This window comes from Geotrypetes seraphini, chromosome 12 (genome assembly GCF_902459505.1).
Source record: "Geotrypetes seraphini chromosome 12, aGeoSer1.1, whole genome shotgun sequence".
In the NCBI taxonomy this organism is placed as follows: Eukaryota; Metazoa; Chordata; class Amphibia; order Gymnophiona; family Dermophiidae; genus Geotrypetes; species Geotrypetes seraphini.
Genome location: NC_047095.1, coordinates 116,218,549 through 116,230,247, shown reverse-complemented (window position 1 = coordinate 116,230,247; position 11,699 = coordinate 116,218,549). Strand labels below are relative to the sequence as shown.

Here is an 11,699-nt window from a genome sequence, read left to right as displayed (position 1 = left end):
CAAAACAAAAGAGAGTAGCTGCAGGACAGAGGTTTCCAGGGTCACCCCTTTAGGTACTTCATGCCAGCTTATGAAAATATTGAAGGCCATTATTCTGTCTTACAATAAATAAAATTTTAAAACACACACACACACAACTACAACCCATAATGCTTTATCCTTTTTTGTAGCATAAAGAGAAGGCCAACAGGGGACGTGATGCTTCAAACATTCCTAAATTTTATTTAAAGGTTTTGCTCAGTACATTCTGTTCCAATGTTCCAGCTCTCAAACTATTTTTTCCTTTAAACAAAGGCTGCTTGGGACGTTTGTCTCCCGCTCTCTCTCGTTTCTCTGTTAATCTTTTCCTCTCACACTGGACTTTCTCCCTTTCTGTCTCTTTCTCTCTCTTTTTCCTTTACTTCCATTCTTTCCCCTCTTGCTGTTCAACCTCCTGAGGTAGGTAGGGTAGAGAAAATTAATAGGAGTCTGAATCATGTCTCTAGGCTACATCTAGGGGGGGGGAAAAACCTACACTTGGTATTAAAGAGGAGACTTCAAAAAACTGGCAAGCAACCCAAGTATTTTACACAGGCTCCTGAAGTATAACTTACATTACATTACTGACCTCTATTCCGCCTGTACCTTGCAGTTCTAAGCGGATTACATTAGAAGATAACTGGACATTTCCAGGAAAAAAGTTACAATTAAGGAGCTGGTTTCATAATAAAGTTTTGAGAAGAGGGTACAAGATAGGTAGTAAAATTAGGAAAACGTCAGTTGAAGCAGGAAGATTACGAGGTAGTTAAAGAGTGGAAGCTGGTTACATTGTTGAGTCTTAGGGGGATAATACAGGTAGAGAGGGTGTGAGGGGGGGGAATTGCAAGGGGGAGGGGAAGGGGGGTTAACTCCAAAGTCTAAACAAGAAAAAAAATATCAGATACAGTAAAGCAGTGTTTTTCAACCGCTGTTCCGCGGCACACTAGTGTGCCGCGAGATGTTGCCTGGTGTGCCGCAGGGCCGCCATCAGGGCAGTACTACCAGTCCTGCATTCAGGGGCCCGGAGCTGACAGGGGGCCCGAGGCAGGGGCGCCAGTAGCTCGCCAAGGCAAAGTGAGTCGATCACCCAGGACTCACTTTGTCTTGGCGATCTAATCTATCGAGCCGATCAGTCTTCTTCTCCCCCGACGTCAATTCTGCAGTCGGAGAGGAAGTTCGGGCCAGCCAATCGCTGCCTGGCTGGGCGGAACTTCCTCTCCGATTGCAGAATTGACGTCAGGGAGAGCATGCGTCGGCGTCGGCTTTGGGGCCTGTTATCCATTGGTGGGTCCTGTTCCCCGATAGCAGTGGCTTGGGGAACGGCAGGGAGAAAGAAAGAAAGGGGGCAGGCAGGGAAACAGAAGGAAAGAAGGGAAACAGAAAAAAAGAAAGAAAGGTCAGGGAGAGAGGAAGAAAAAGTTGGGGGAGGGAATGAGGTGTGGAGGAGAGAAAGCATACAGGCTGATAGAAGGGAAGAAAGATTGGATGCACAGTCAGAAGAAGAAAGTGCAACCAGAAATCACCAGACAAGGTAGGAAAAATGATTTTATTTTAAATTTAGCAAAGTGGAGGCAGTATTACCACAGTTTTCAAAGGAATTTGCCCAAATAACTTAATAGTTAACTGGGTAAATTCCCAGAGATGAAAACTTCCCTTCACTTACTATGCACAGTTCTGAATTTATATCTGCTGTCTATATTTTACAATATGGTCACCTTTTACTAAACCGCAATAGTGGTTTTTAGCGCAGGGAGCCTATGAGCGTCAAGAGCAGCGCTGGGCATTCAGCGCAGCTCCCTGCGCTAAAAACTGCTATTGTGGTTTAATAAAAAGGATGGAGGGTATATTTGTCTATTTTTGTATGCTATAAAAACCAAATACAGAGAGAGACTGAGAGCTGTTGACGAAGAGCTACGTGTGTGTCTTTCTTCGATTCCAGCCAGAATATCAGCTTTGTGTTCAGCCAAACAGGCCCAGGTTTCGCACTGAATAAAGTATTTTATAATTTTTCACTATTCTGTTTACTTAATATTTCATAATAAAGTAATTATAAAATACTTTCTTTGTGTTTATTTGATTCCTATTCAAGAGAATTACTTTATATATAGTCAATATAGGCACAGAGTTAAATTTTTTAACATTTTCTAATGGTGGTGTGCCTCGTGATTTTTTTCATGAAACAAGTGTGCCTTTGCCCAAAAAAGGTTGAAAAACACTGCAGTAAAGGACAATGGGAGTCAATTTTCAAAGGATTTATGCTCTTAAATTGGCTTCTATGAATATTTACTAGGGTTGCCTTTCTAAATTTGTGCTTAGAATTTCATTAAACCCTTAAATTTTAGAAGTCTAAAAAGTGGATTTAGGATGGAGGAAAGTTAAAAGTTTAGCACTGATTTTCAGAATTAGGATCTTAAATCTAATCCTAAATTTAAGAGCATATCCTTCAAGCTCCAAAATTTAGATTAATTTTCAGTCAAAAGTAAGGGACAAATTTAGGTGTCCTTTCACGAAAATCTGTGCATAGTGCATCCTAAAATGGGAATTTCCTGCGTGCTAAACCCAGATTTTGCACAGCAGTTTTAGAAAGCATTTTCAATTTCTTTTGCAGGTTATGTGCTAATGTTTCCCTTAGCGCAGGGGTGTCAAAGTCCCTCCTGGAGGGCCGCAACCCAGTCGGGTTTTCAGGATTTCCCCAATGAATATGCATGAGATTTATGTGCATGCACTGCTTTCAATGCATATTCATTGGGAAAATCCTGAAAACCTGACTGGATTGCGGCCCTCGAGGAGGGACTTTGACACCCCTGTTCTAAGCCAATCCCCCTTGTAACCTCAATTTCATGTCCTCTAGTTCTGCTGCTTTCCATTCTCTAGAAAAGGTTTGTTTCCATATGAATAACGCCAGGGGTCTCAAAGTCCCTCCTTAAGGGCCGCAATCCAGTCGGGTTTTCAGGATTTCCCCAATGAATATGCATGAGATCTATGTGCATGCACTGCTTTCAATGTATATTCATTGGGGAAATCCTGATATGGGATCTCAAAGTCCCTCCTTGAGGGCCGTAATCCAGTCGGGTTTTCAGGATTTCCCCAATGAATATGCATTGAAAGCAGCGCGTGCACATAGATCTCATGCATATTCATTGGGGAAATCCTGAAAACCCGACTGGCTTGCGGCTCACCAGGAGGGACTTTGACACCCCTGCCTTAGCGCAAGGTACCTGCAAAAAAGAGTTAAGCGGGAGCACTCGCTGCCTCTTATTTAGGAGGCAGTAAAGGCTCCTCCCACTTTAATCTAGCATTAACCAGTTAGTGCCCAGCAATCCTCATTGTACTAGTCTCTGCCCATGACACGTCCCCTAAAAAACAAAAAGTAACACATGGATAAGCATGTGCGAACTGGCAAAAAAGTGTAGTTACTTACCTGTAACTTAGGTTCTCCGTGGACAGCAGGATAGTCAGCTGACTATCCTGCTGTCCACGGAGAACCTAAGTTACAGGTAAGTAACTACACTGATAAGCATGTGCGAACTGGCAAAAAACTGCAAAATGCATTAGCAGCCTGTTTTTCATGTGCTAAACATGCATTATTAGGGTATAACGCTTTTTAGTAAAAGGACCCCTTATGATTCCTAAATTTATGGGATCAGATTTGTTAAATATTGGCCTCAATGTCTCCTGAACTGGGTTCATAGACAACCCCGCGAAAGACAAAGGCGCGCGCCGACAACTGAGCGCAAGACGGAGGCGCACGCCAAAGAAAATTACAGTTTTTAGGGGCTCCGACGGGGGTTTTTGTTGGGGAGCCCCCCCAGTTTACTTAATAGAGATCACGCCGGCATTGTGGGGGTTTGGGGGGTTGTAACCCTCCACATTGTACTGTAAACTTAACTTTTTCCCTAAAAACAGGAAAAAGAAGTTTTCAGTAAAATGTGGGGGGTTACAACCCCCCAAACCCCCCACAACGCCCCCGCAACGCGGCACGATCTCTATTAAGTAAAAACCCTCTATTAAGTAAAAAATCTCTATTAAGTTCCCCCACACACACCCCCGTTGGAGCCCTAAAACCAGTAATTTTCTGCGGCGCACATCTCCGCGCTGCGCTCAATTGTCTGCGCGCGCCTTTGTCCCGGCGCGCTTTTGACCTGACACCCCTGAACTGTGATGTCCTGAAGGAATCCTCATCAAAATGAATTGTATACAATGAACAGAACTCACCACCTCTATTAAGGGATACTCGTAGAAACAAAGTCAGTACGGCACTAATATTAAGCCTTCAAGTGGTAGATGAAATGAAGGCATAATAAACCATGTCATTTATCATGTGTTTGTTGAATCTTTAAATGGTGGAGTCAGTGGCATAGTAAAAGGGGTGGGCGAGGGGACAGTCCACCCCAGGCACTGTTTTGGTGGGGAGCGCCCGTCCTCCTCAATGCCCTCCCCCGCTCCTTTCCCATCCCCCACTGCCATGCACACGCACCTTTTCCCTTCCCCTCCCATACCTCTTTAACGTTCCCCGCGCAAGCAGCAACCCCCAATCTGCTGTCACGCCAGCACTGGCTTTTCCTCCGATGTCACTTCTTGAATCCGCGCCTAGGAAGTGGCGGTGGAGGGAGAGCTGACTCCGACGCGGGCAGCAAGTCGGATATGACGCTCGTGGTGGAAGTGTTAAAGAGGTATGGGGGGAAGGGAAGGGGCACACAGGTGCGGCGGGAGGGGCGGGGTAGGGGGTGAGAAGAGGGCAGGGGATGGGCGCCACCTTCCCGTGCGCCTCTCACTCTCCCTACGCCACTGGGTGGAGTGGAAGGTTGTCGGCTAGTGGGAGGAGGGGAATGTGACTGGCTGAACTGATGTGCACTATAAAAAGACACCTATAGTCAGTTTTGTGAGATATTAAATTAGTAGTAATTAGTTACTGTAGTTAATCACTTTCTTGCATCAATCAATAAAGTAGTTAATTACTATCCCAGCAACTGTAATTAATTACATTTGAAGAGTAACTAGCACAACATGATATGATAGACCAGTGTTCTTCAACCACCGGTCCATGGACCAGTGCCGGTCCACAGAAATTTCCTGCCGGTCCACAGAGCCAGCACGTGCATCAGGCCCAAAACAGTGTTCTTCAACTGCCAGTTCACGGTGCGATTGTTGAGGCGTTATCTTCGAGCCAGCTCCCTCTTCCTAACTGATTCAGTGCACAAAGCCATGGGCATCCTGCGCCTGAACCGGAAACCTTCTTTCTGACGTTGCAATGTCAGAGGGAAGGCTTCCAAATGAGGCACGGGACGTGCAAGGTGCAATTAGTACTATTATGGGGGTGGGGTCTGGGGTAGAGATTGGGTAGAGATGGGCGGGGTCTGGCCCACGACTTAGCCCAGTGTTCCTCAATCGCCGGTCCACAGACTGATGCCGGTCCACAGAATAATTCTTTTATTTCTGCCGGTCCATAGGTGTAAAAAGGTTGAAAAACACTGCTCTAGAATGTTGCTACTTATGGTTTTAAAGTGTTTGAGGCGTTGGTGGAATGAGGCATTATGACATCACAATCTGAGCTCTAGAACAGTGTTCTTCAACCACTGGGTCCACGGACCGATGCCGGTCCACAGAATAATTCTTTTATTTCTGCCGGTCCATAGGTGTAAAAAGGTTGAAAAACACTGTGATAGAGGATATGGTTAGTACGAGTTGGTCAAACCTCCCTGAAATAAGCATCAGTAGATGAAGTTATGTAATATTCCCATTGAGGTCGTGTATAAAATGGATATTTTACCTCTTCATGTACCATAAGGCTTTTACCATAAGTACTTGTGGAGGTGATAGTGGTAAAGGAAAAGCAATTAACTAAGCCGATAGCTATAATCTGTAATGAATTGCTTTCCTAAATGAGTAAGTTAATTGCTATAACTTATTAGTTTAAACTGAGAAGTAACTCGTAACTGTAATTAATGATTTTTGAAGAGTAACTAGCACAACTGTCTATAGCAGGGGTAGGGAACTCCGGTCCTCGAGAGCCGTATTCCAGTCGGGTTTTCAGGATTTCCCCAATGAATATGCATGAGATCTATTTGCATGCACTGCTTTCAATGCATATTCATTGGGGAAATCCTGAAAACCCGACTGGAATACGGCTCTCGAGGACCGGAGTTCCCTACCCCCCAGACATCTTTGTAAAACCCTCTAAAGTAGTAACGAAGGGCCACTGAAAAGTTCTCGGTCCAACCAAGAAGAGAATGATGTGGAGCCATGAAACTTACAAGTTATTCCACCCTTTTCTTGGCACTTTTTGTTTCATTTCATTTCATACAGAAGAGTGTGGAGTAACTTGTAAGTTTCATGGCTCCACATCATTCTCTTCTTGGTTGGGGTGAGAACTTTTCAGCGGCCCCTTGTTTTTTGATGTCATAACGCCTCATTCCACCAATGCCTAAGAGCCAGCCTCATCGGTGATGTCACAATGGCTTGTTTCCCTATACTTGTGCCCATTTACTGGGTGCATTTGCCTCATTGAAAGGAAAAGTATGGAATAACTTGTATGTTTCATGGCTCCACATCATTCTCTTCTTGGTTGGGCTGAGAACTTTGCAGTGGCCCCTTGTATTGTGATGTCATATTGCCTCATTCCACCAATGCCTAAGAGCCAGCCTCATCAGTGATGTCACAATGGCTTGTTTCCCTATACTTGTGCCCATTTACCCGATGCATTTGCCTCATTGACATGAAAAGTAGCAAGAAAAGTGTGGAATAACAACAGTTTTAGAAATGCAGTGGGGATAACAATAGGGCTTGTTCAATTTGTGTCTTAATGTGTAGAACATGCTAGCATTTGTGTTTCTCTCCTAAAGTAGTCAGAAGCTAGAAGGGTTGTCTTTCCTTCCTGTCAGTATTCCATAGAACCTGGGAACCCTTGGCACATATCTCTCATTCTTCTTGGAAACTCAGCAGCTGATCAAACGTCACCCAAAAAGCTCTCCCTGCAAAACACAAGCCCCCTGCACCCTGCAAACTTAGAAAAAAAAAACTTCTTAGGGGGGTAGGAGAGACAGAAAAGTTTTTGAGAGTTAACAAATAAAATCCCTAACCTTGTTTACAAGGGGCCGCTGAAAAGTTCTCACCCCAACCAAGATTTTCCCTTTATCATTATCTGCTTTCCTGGATGAATCAGCATTGAACACATTAATACACTCATTAGTAATATCAAAAATCGATTATTGCAATGTCCTATACAAAGGGTCTACTTTAAAAAAAATACGCAGAATACAAATTCTTCAAAACACTGCAATAAAAATAATTACGAAAAAGAAAAAATTTGATCATGTTACACCGCTATTAAAGGAAAAACATAGAATCATCTATAAAATAGCTTTACTCACACATAAAATACTTATAAATAAAACTCCCACATTTTTAGAAAGATACCTAATACCATACTCTCCCATAAAATCCTTAAGATCTGAACATAAAGCTCTGCTAGTAGTGCCTTCCTTAAAAGTTATATATTCTAGGAGGGATATGATCTTTTCTGCCACAGCCCCTCAAATCTGGAATTCACTTCCATTTAATATAAGCGAAGAAAAATCACTGAGCAAGTTTAAAAGTCTCCTAAAGAGCTGGCTATTCAAGGACGCTTTCCAATAGATTTGCTCTAACCTATAATAGCTTTAGAAAGACGATCTAATAGCATTAAGCGGGTACCTGTTCCCCAACCTTTTATGTCTGGACCCTCCCCTGGTTTTATTTTTATTATTATTTTTTTAGAATTGTATTTATGTCAATCGATGTCAACTGCCTTTCCCCTTACTATTATGGTATATGGTATTTCCCCTTATTATGGTATTAGTACTGAATGTTATGTTTGTCGGTTTTTAATATTTTACTTAATTTTTGAACTTATGTAAATCGCATTTGATTTGGACTATGCGAAGTAATCAAAGAAATTAAATAAACTTGAAACTTGATGGAAACTGGTATTACAATTCCCAGATGTTAAGGGGCAAAAATGAGGCCCGACGACTTTTCTCGAATGATCTCTGCTGACCCCTGTGTAATGAATAAGAAACAGTAGACCCGAGTGTCTCTGGCTGGTCCACTTACAGTCAAAGAATGGAGGCAGCAGAAGGCAACACCTGCTGACTGAGGAAGTCCTGCAAATCTAGACTGGGATCCTCCAGGTCCAAGCTCAGAAACTTGTCCACCAGAGCCTTACACCTGCAGAAACAAGCAATAGTACCAGTAATGCCTCCTTAACTGGCTGGTTCAGGCGGACGCTATGCTGTGATTAGGTAGTCTTTCCACACATTATCCCCCAGATTCTATCTATGGCACCCAAAATTTCAGCCACAGCACAGTAACAATAGTTTGTGCCTATACAGTTTTTAGTTTTTCTCATTTCTTTTAGTGCCGTGGTTCTCAAACCTGTCATGGAGGCTGTCTGGCCAGTTATTTTTTCCAGGACATCCACAAAGAATATAGATAGATTTGCTTGCAAGGCCCTCCACTGTTAGCAATTTTATCTCATGCATATTCATTATGGATATCCGAAAAACCTAACTGGCCAGATGGTCCTCAAGGAAGTGACATCAGAGGAAGAGCCGACGTTGGCTGGGTTGCTGCTCGTGCCAGGATCATTACAGAGGTACAAGGGAAGTGTTGCGCGTGTAGCAGGAGGGGGTGGGGAAGTAGTGTGTGAAGGTAGGGGTGGGGAGGCACGGAGAAGATGGCAGGGGAAGGAAACCACTGCCCCGGATGCCTCATTCTCTTTCTTTCTATCTCTCTCTCTATTTCTCTCTGTCTCCCTTTGTCTCTCTCTTTCTATCTCTCTCTCTCTGTCTCCCTTTCTCTCTCTCTTTCTTTCTATCTCTCTCTCTCTCTCTCTATTTCTCTCTGTCTCCCTTTCTCTCTCTCTTTCTTTCTATCTCTCTCTCTCTCTCTCTATTTCTCTCTGTCTCCCTTTCTCTCTCTCTTTCTTTCTATCTCTCTCTCACTCCTTTTTTTTGTTGAACATACGATTCACACTGAATTCCGCCTTTTTGCAAGTGATAAAATCAGAAGAAAGATGTACTCTGTTTTTACACTACAATATCGCTTGTAGTCCATTCACACGACAACTTATATAGTGCCAGAAAAAGAGAGCGAAACGCGTTGGCCGAGGGGATTTCCAGCAATGGCTGAAAGCTAAGTTAAGCAAGTGATTTATAAAATAACCTATTTATTGAAAAAAATATTTATAAAAGGCTAAGCGCGCATGCGCTGTCGAAAATCCGTGAGTCCTGGTGGCGTGAGCTGTGCTTCTGTGCCTGCGCCTGCGCCAGCGACTCCTCCCTCCCACTGCCGGTCCTCTTCAAAGCGGCCTGCTGAGGTTCGCCAGCCACTGTAGCGAACCTTGCAGGCCGCTATAGCAAATCCAGGGAGGCGAAGGCGGGACGGAGGCTGCAATCGGCAGCGGCTGCTGCTACTCCTCCAGCCGCCTAGCTCCTCTCCGCCGGCCCCGGCTGGCAGCCCCCTCTGCCCAGTCCTCTCTGCTCCGGTGGCCCGCGCAGGAGAAGGAGCGGATGAAGAAGGGAGATTGTGCAAAGGGAAACAAGGGGGTTGACGGGACGGGAAGTGGAAAGGGAGGGGAAGGAAGCCAAGGAGTCTCTAGCACCCGTTAATGTAATGGGCTTAAAGACTAGTTAATATATAAAAGTGAAGAAAAAGAAAATTATCTATAAAATGAAAGATTAATATATAAAAGTGAAGAAAAATTAGACGTACCCACGGGTAAGATGAGGAAGTAACCCTTCAGAGCTATGTTGCTCAGAGGGTAATCTGATATCCCTCTGGCACTATATAAGTTGTCGTGTGTGACTGGACTACAAGTGATATTGAACTGATTAAAGATATTAAGAATAATAGATATTGTTTAAAGGATGGCTTTTCACTCTACAAAAAACCAGTAATGGCTATAGACAATCTTCAGACCTCCACCAAAGAAAGCCTTATCAAGATAACAGCTGGAAAGTCCAAAATAGTTTTCAATATAAGTTCTATTATTTTCTCACGGACCTCAGTGGTACCGTCTGCATGCCGCTAAACTTTTAGATCATGCAGAGCTCTGGCACCCCTAATCGTCATCGGTCCCTTGTAGTTCAATTTTTTCATTCATAATTTATAAATATTTTGAATTTTTTAAATATTTTAAATAAATCGGTACTTATCTTATGCTACGCGGGTGGGGGGTAAGCACTCCGACGTAGGCTACGTTTCGCCCCGTAGGGCTGTGTCAAGGAAATCCCCCTCAAATCAACCTGCTCATGCTCCCCGCGTTGTTTTCCTGTCTTGAATTTCTAACGCGGGGAGCATGAGCAGGTTGATTTGAGGGGGATTTCCTTGACACAGCCCTACGGGGCGAAACGTAGCCTACGTCGGAGTGCTTACCCCCCACCCGCGTAGCATAAGATAAGTACCGATTTATTTAAAATATTTTAAAAATTCAAAATATTTATAAATTATGAATGAAAAAATTGAACTACAAGGGACCGATGACGATTAGGGGTGCCAGAGCTCTGCATGATCTAAACGTTTAGCGGCATGCAGACGGTACCACTGAGGTCCGTGAGAAAATAATAGAACTTATATTGAAAACTATTTTGGACTTTCCAGCTGTTATCTAGATAAGGTTTTCACTCTACAGCCAGGTGATTCAAGGGACAGACCCACAAACTGATTAGTGAATCAAAAAATCGCCGTATCTTGGTGTAAATAGCTAACTTACCGTGCCAGCTGGTCTTCAACATGCTGAGGGTCCAGGCGACGAATGGGTTTCCCATTTCGGAACAGTTCTGAAACCTAAGATAGACAAGCCAGAGGTGATCAGGGGCCACAAGAGGCAGAAGTCTGGGATCATTGTGGCGTTTGGTGCACGACAGAGCCACCTTACTTCGACGCCTCTCCTGATGATTTTGGGGGGTAGGCCAGCCAAGGCTGCAATGTTGGCAGCATGACTGACTGTGGCCATGCCCTCTTTGAGGCGATAGAAGAACACCAGCTCATCTCCATCTTGGCAGGTTTCCAGGGTCTGGGGAAAGATGAGGGGAGATTGATGTGAGGTGTTGTTTTCACATTATCCCATTACAACATTTTCTTTCCTGGACCAACAACGAGTGCTTGCTTTTCTATTAAAGTGTGTAGGAATATTGATCTTCATAGGGAAGTGCAGGAAAGCAGGCATCGTAATGTTCACAGGATCTGGCAGTAGTAGTGGTAAATTTGTGTTAGGGGCATGTGTATGTGTGTTTGAATCAACCAGATAAGTTATCAGCAAGGGAAAATTAGATCTGACCTGCTAATTTTCTTCCCTTGAGTCCCTTCAGATCAGTTCAGGTGGGGGAGAGAATGCTCTCATACTAGCAATGGAGACAGAAAACAACTAAATTAATAACCCTTTAAAGAACAAGGGTTTTCAATTCAGCAACTTAGGTTTTCAGAATATCCCACAATGAATATGCATGAGATAAATCTGCATACACTACCCTTCATTGTATGCAAATCTATACCATGCATGAGCATTTACAAACCTCTGTAAACATAATGTGTGTAATTAGTAGTATCACTCCTAGAAAAAAAAAAAAAAAAAATCCCTTTAAGTAGATTGGATGATGAAATCAAAAATAAAATACTGAAAATGTAATTTGATTGCAGAGTTC

General features: G+C 43.5%; 1 protein-coding gene across 3 annotated transcripts in view; it reads right to left on the bottom strand.

Annotated features, from left to right (window-relative positions):
* Nucleotides 1-297: 297 nt before the first annotated feature.
* The window catches only part of MSH5 (mutS homolog 5), a 94,565-nt gene continuing 83,163 nt past the window's right edge, over nt 298-11,699 (bottom strand). Inside the window, exons 23-26 of one of the 3 annotated variants that reach the window (XM_033915212.1) lie at nt 10,934-11,071; nt 10,769-10,842; nt 8,110-8,223; nt 298-433 (exon numbers count right to left, since the gene is read on the bottom strand). In XM_033915212.1, the coding sequence (XP_033771103.1) occupies nt 8,112-8,223; nt 10,769-10,842; nt 10,934-11,071 (324 nt within the window). In that variant the 3' untranslated portion in view covers nt 298-433; nt 8,110-8,111. Of the gene's footprint in view, nt 434-7,343; nt 8,224-10,768; nt 10,843-10,933; nt 11,072-11,335; nt 11,400-11,699 lie in introns of those variants that run through there. The other 2 variants (XM_033915211.1, XM_033915213.1) reach the window with 2 other exon arrangements.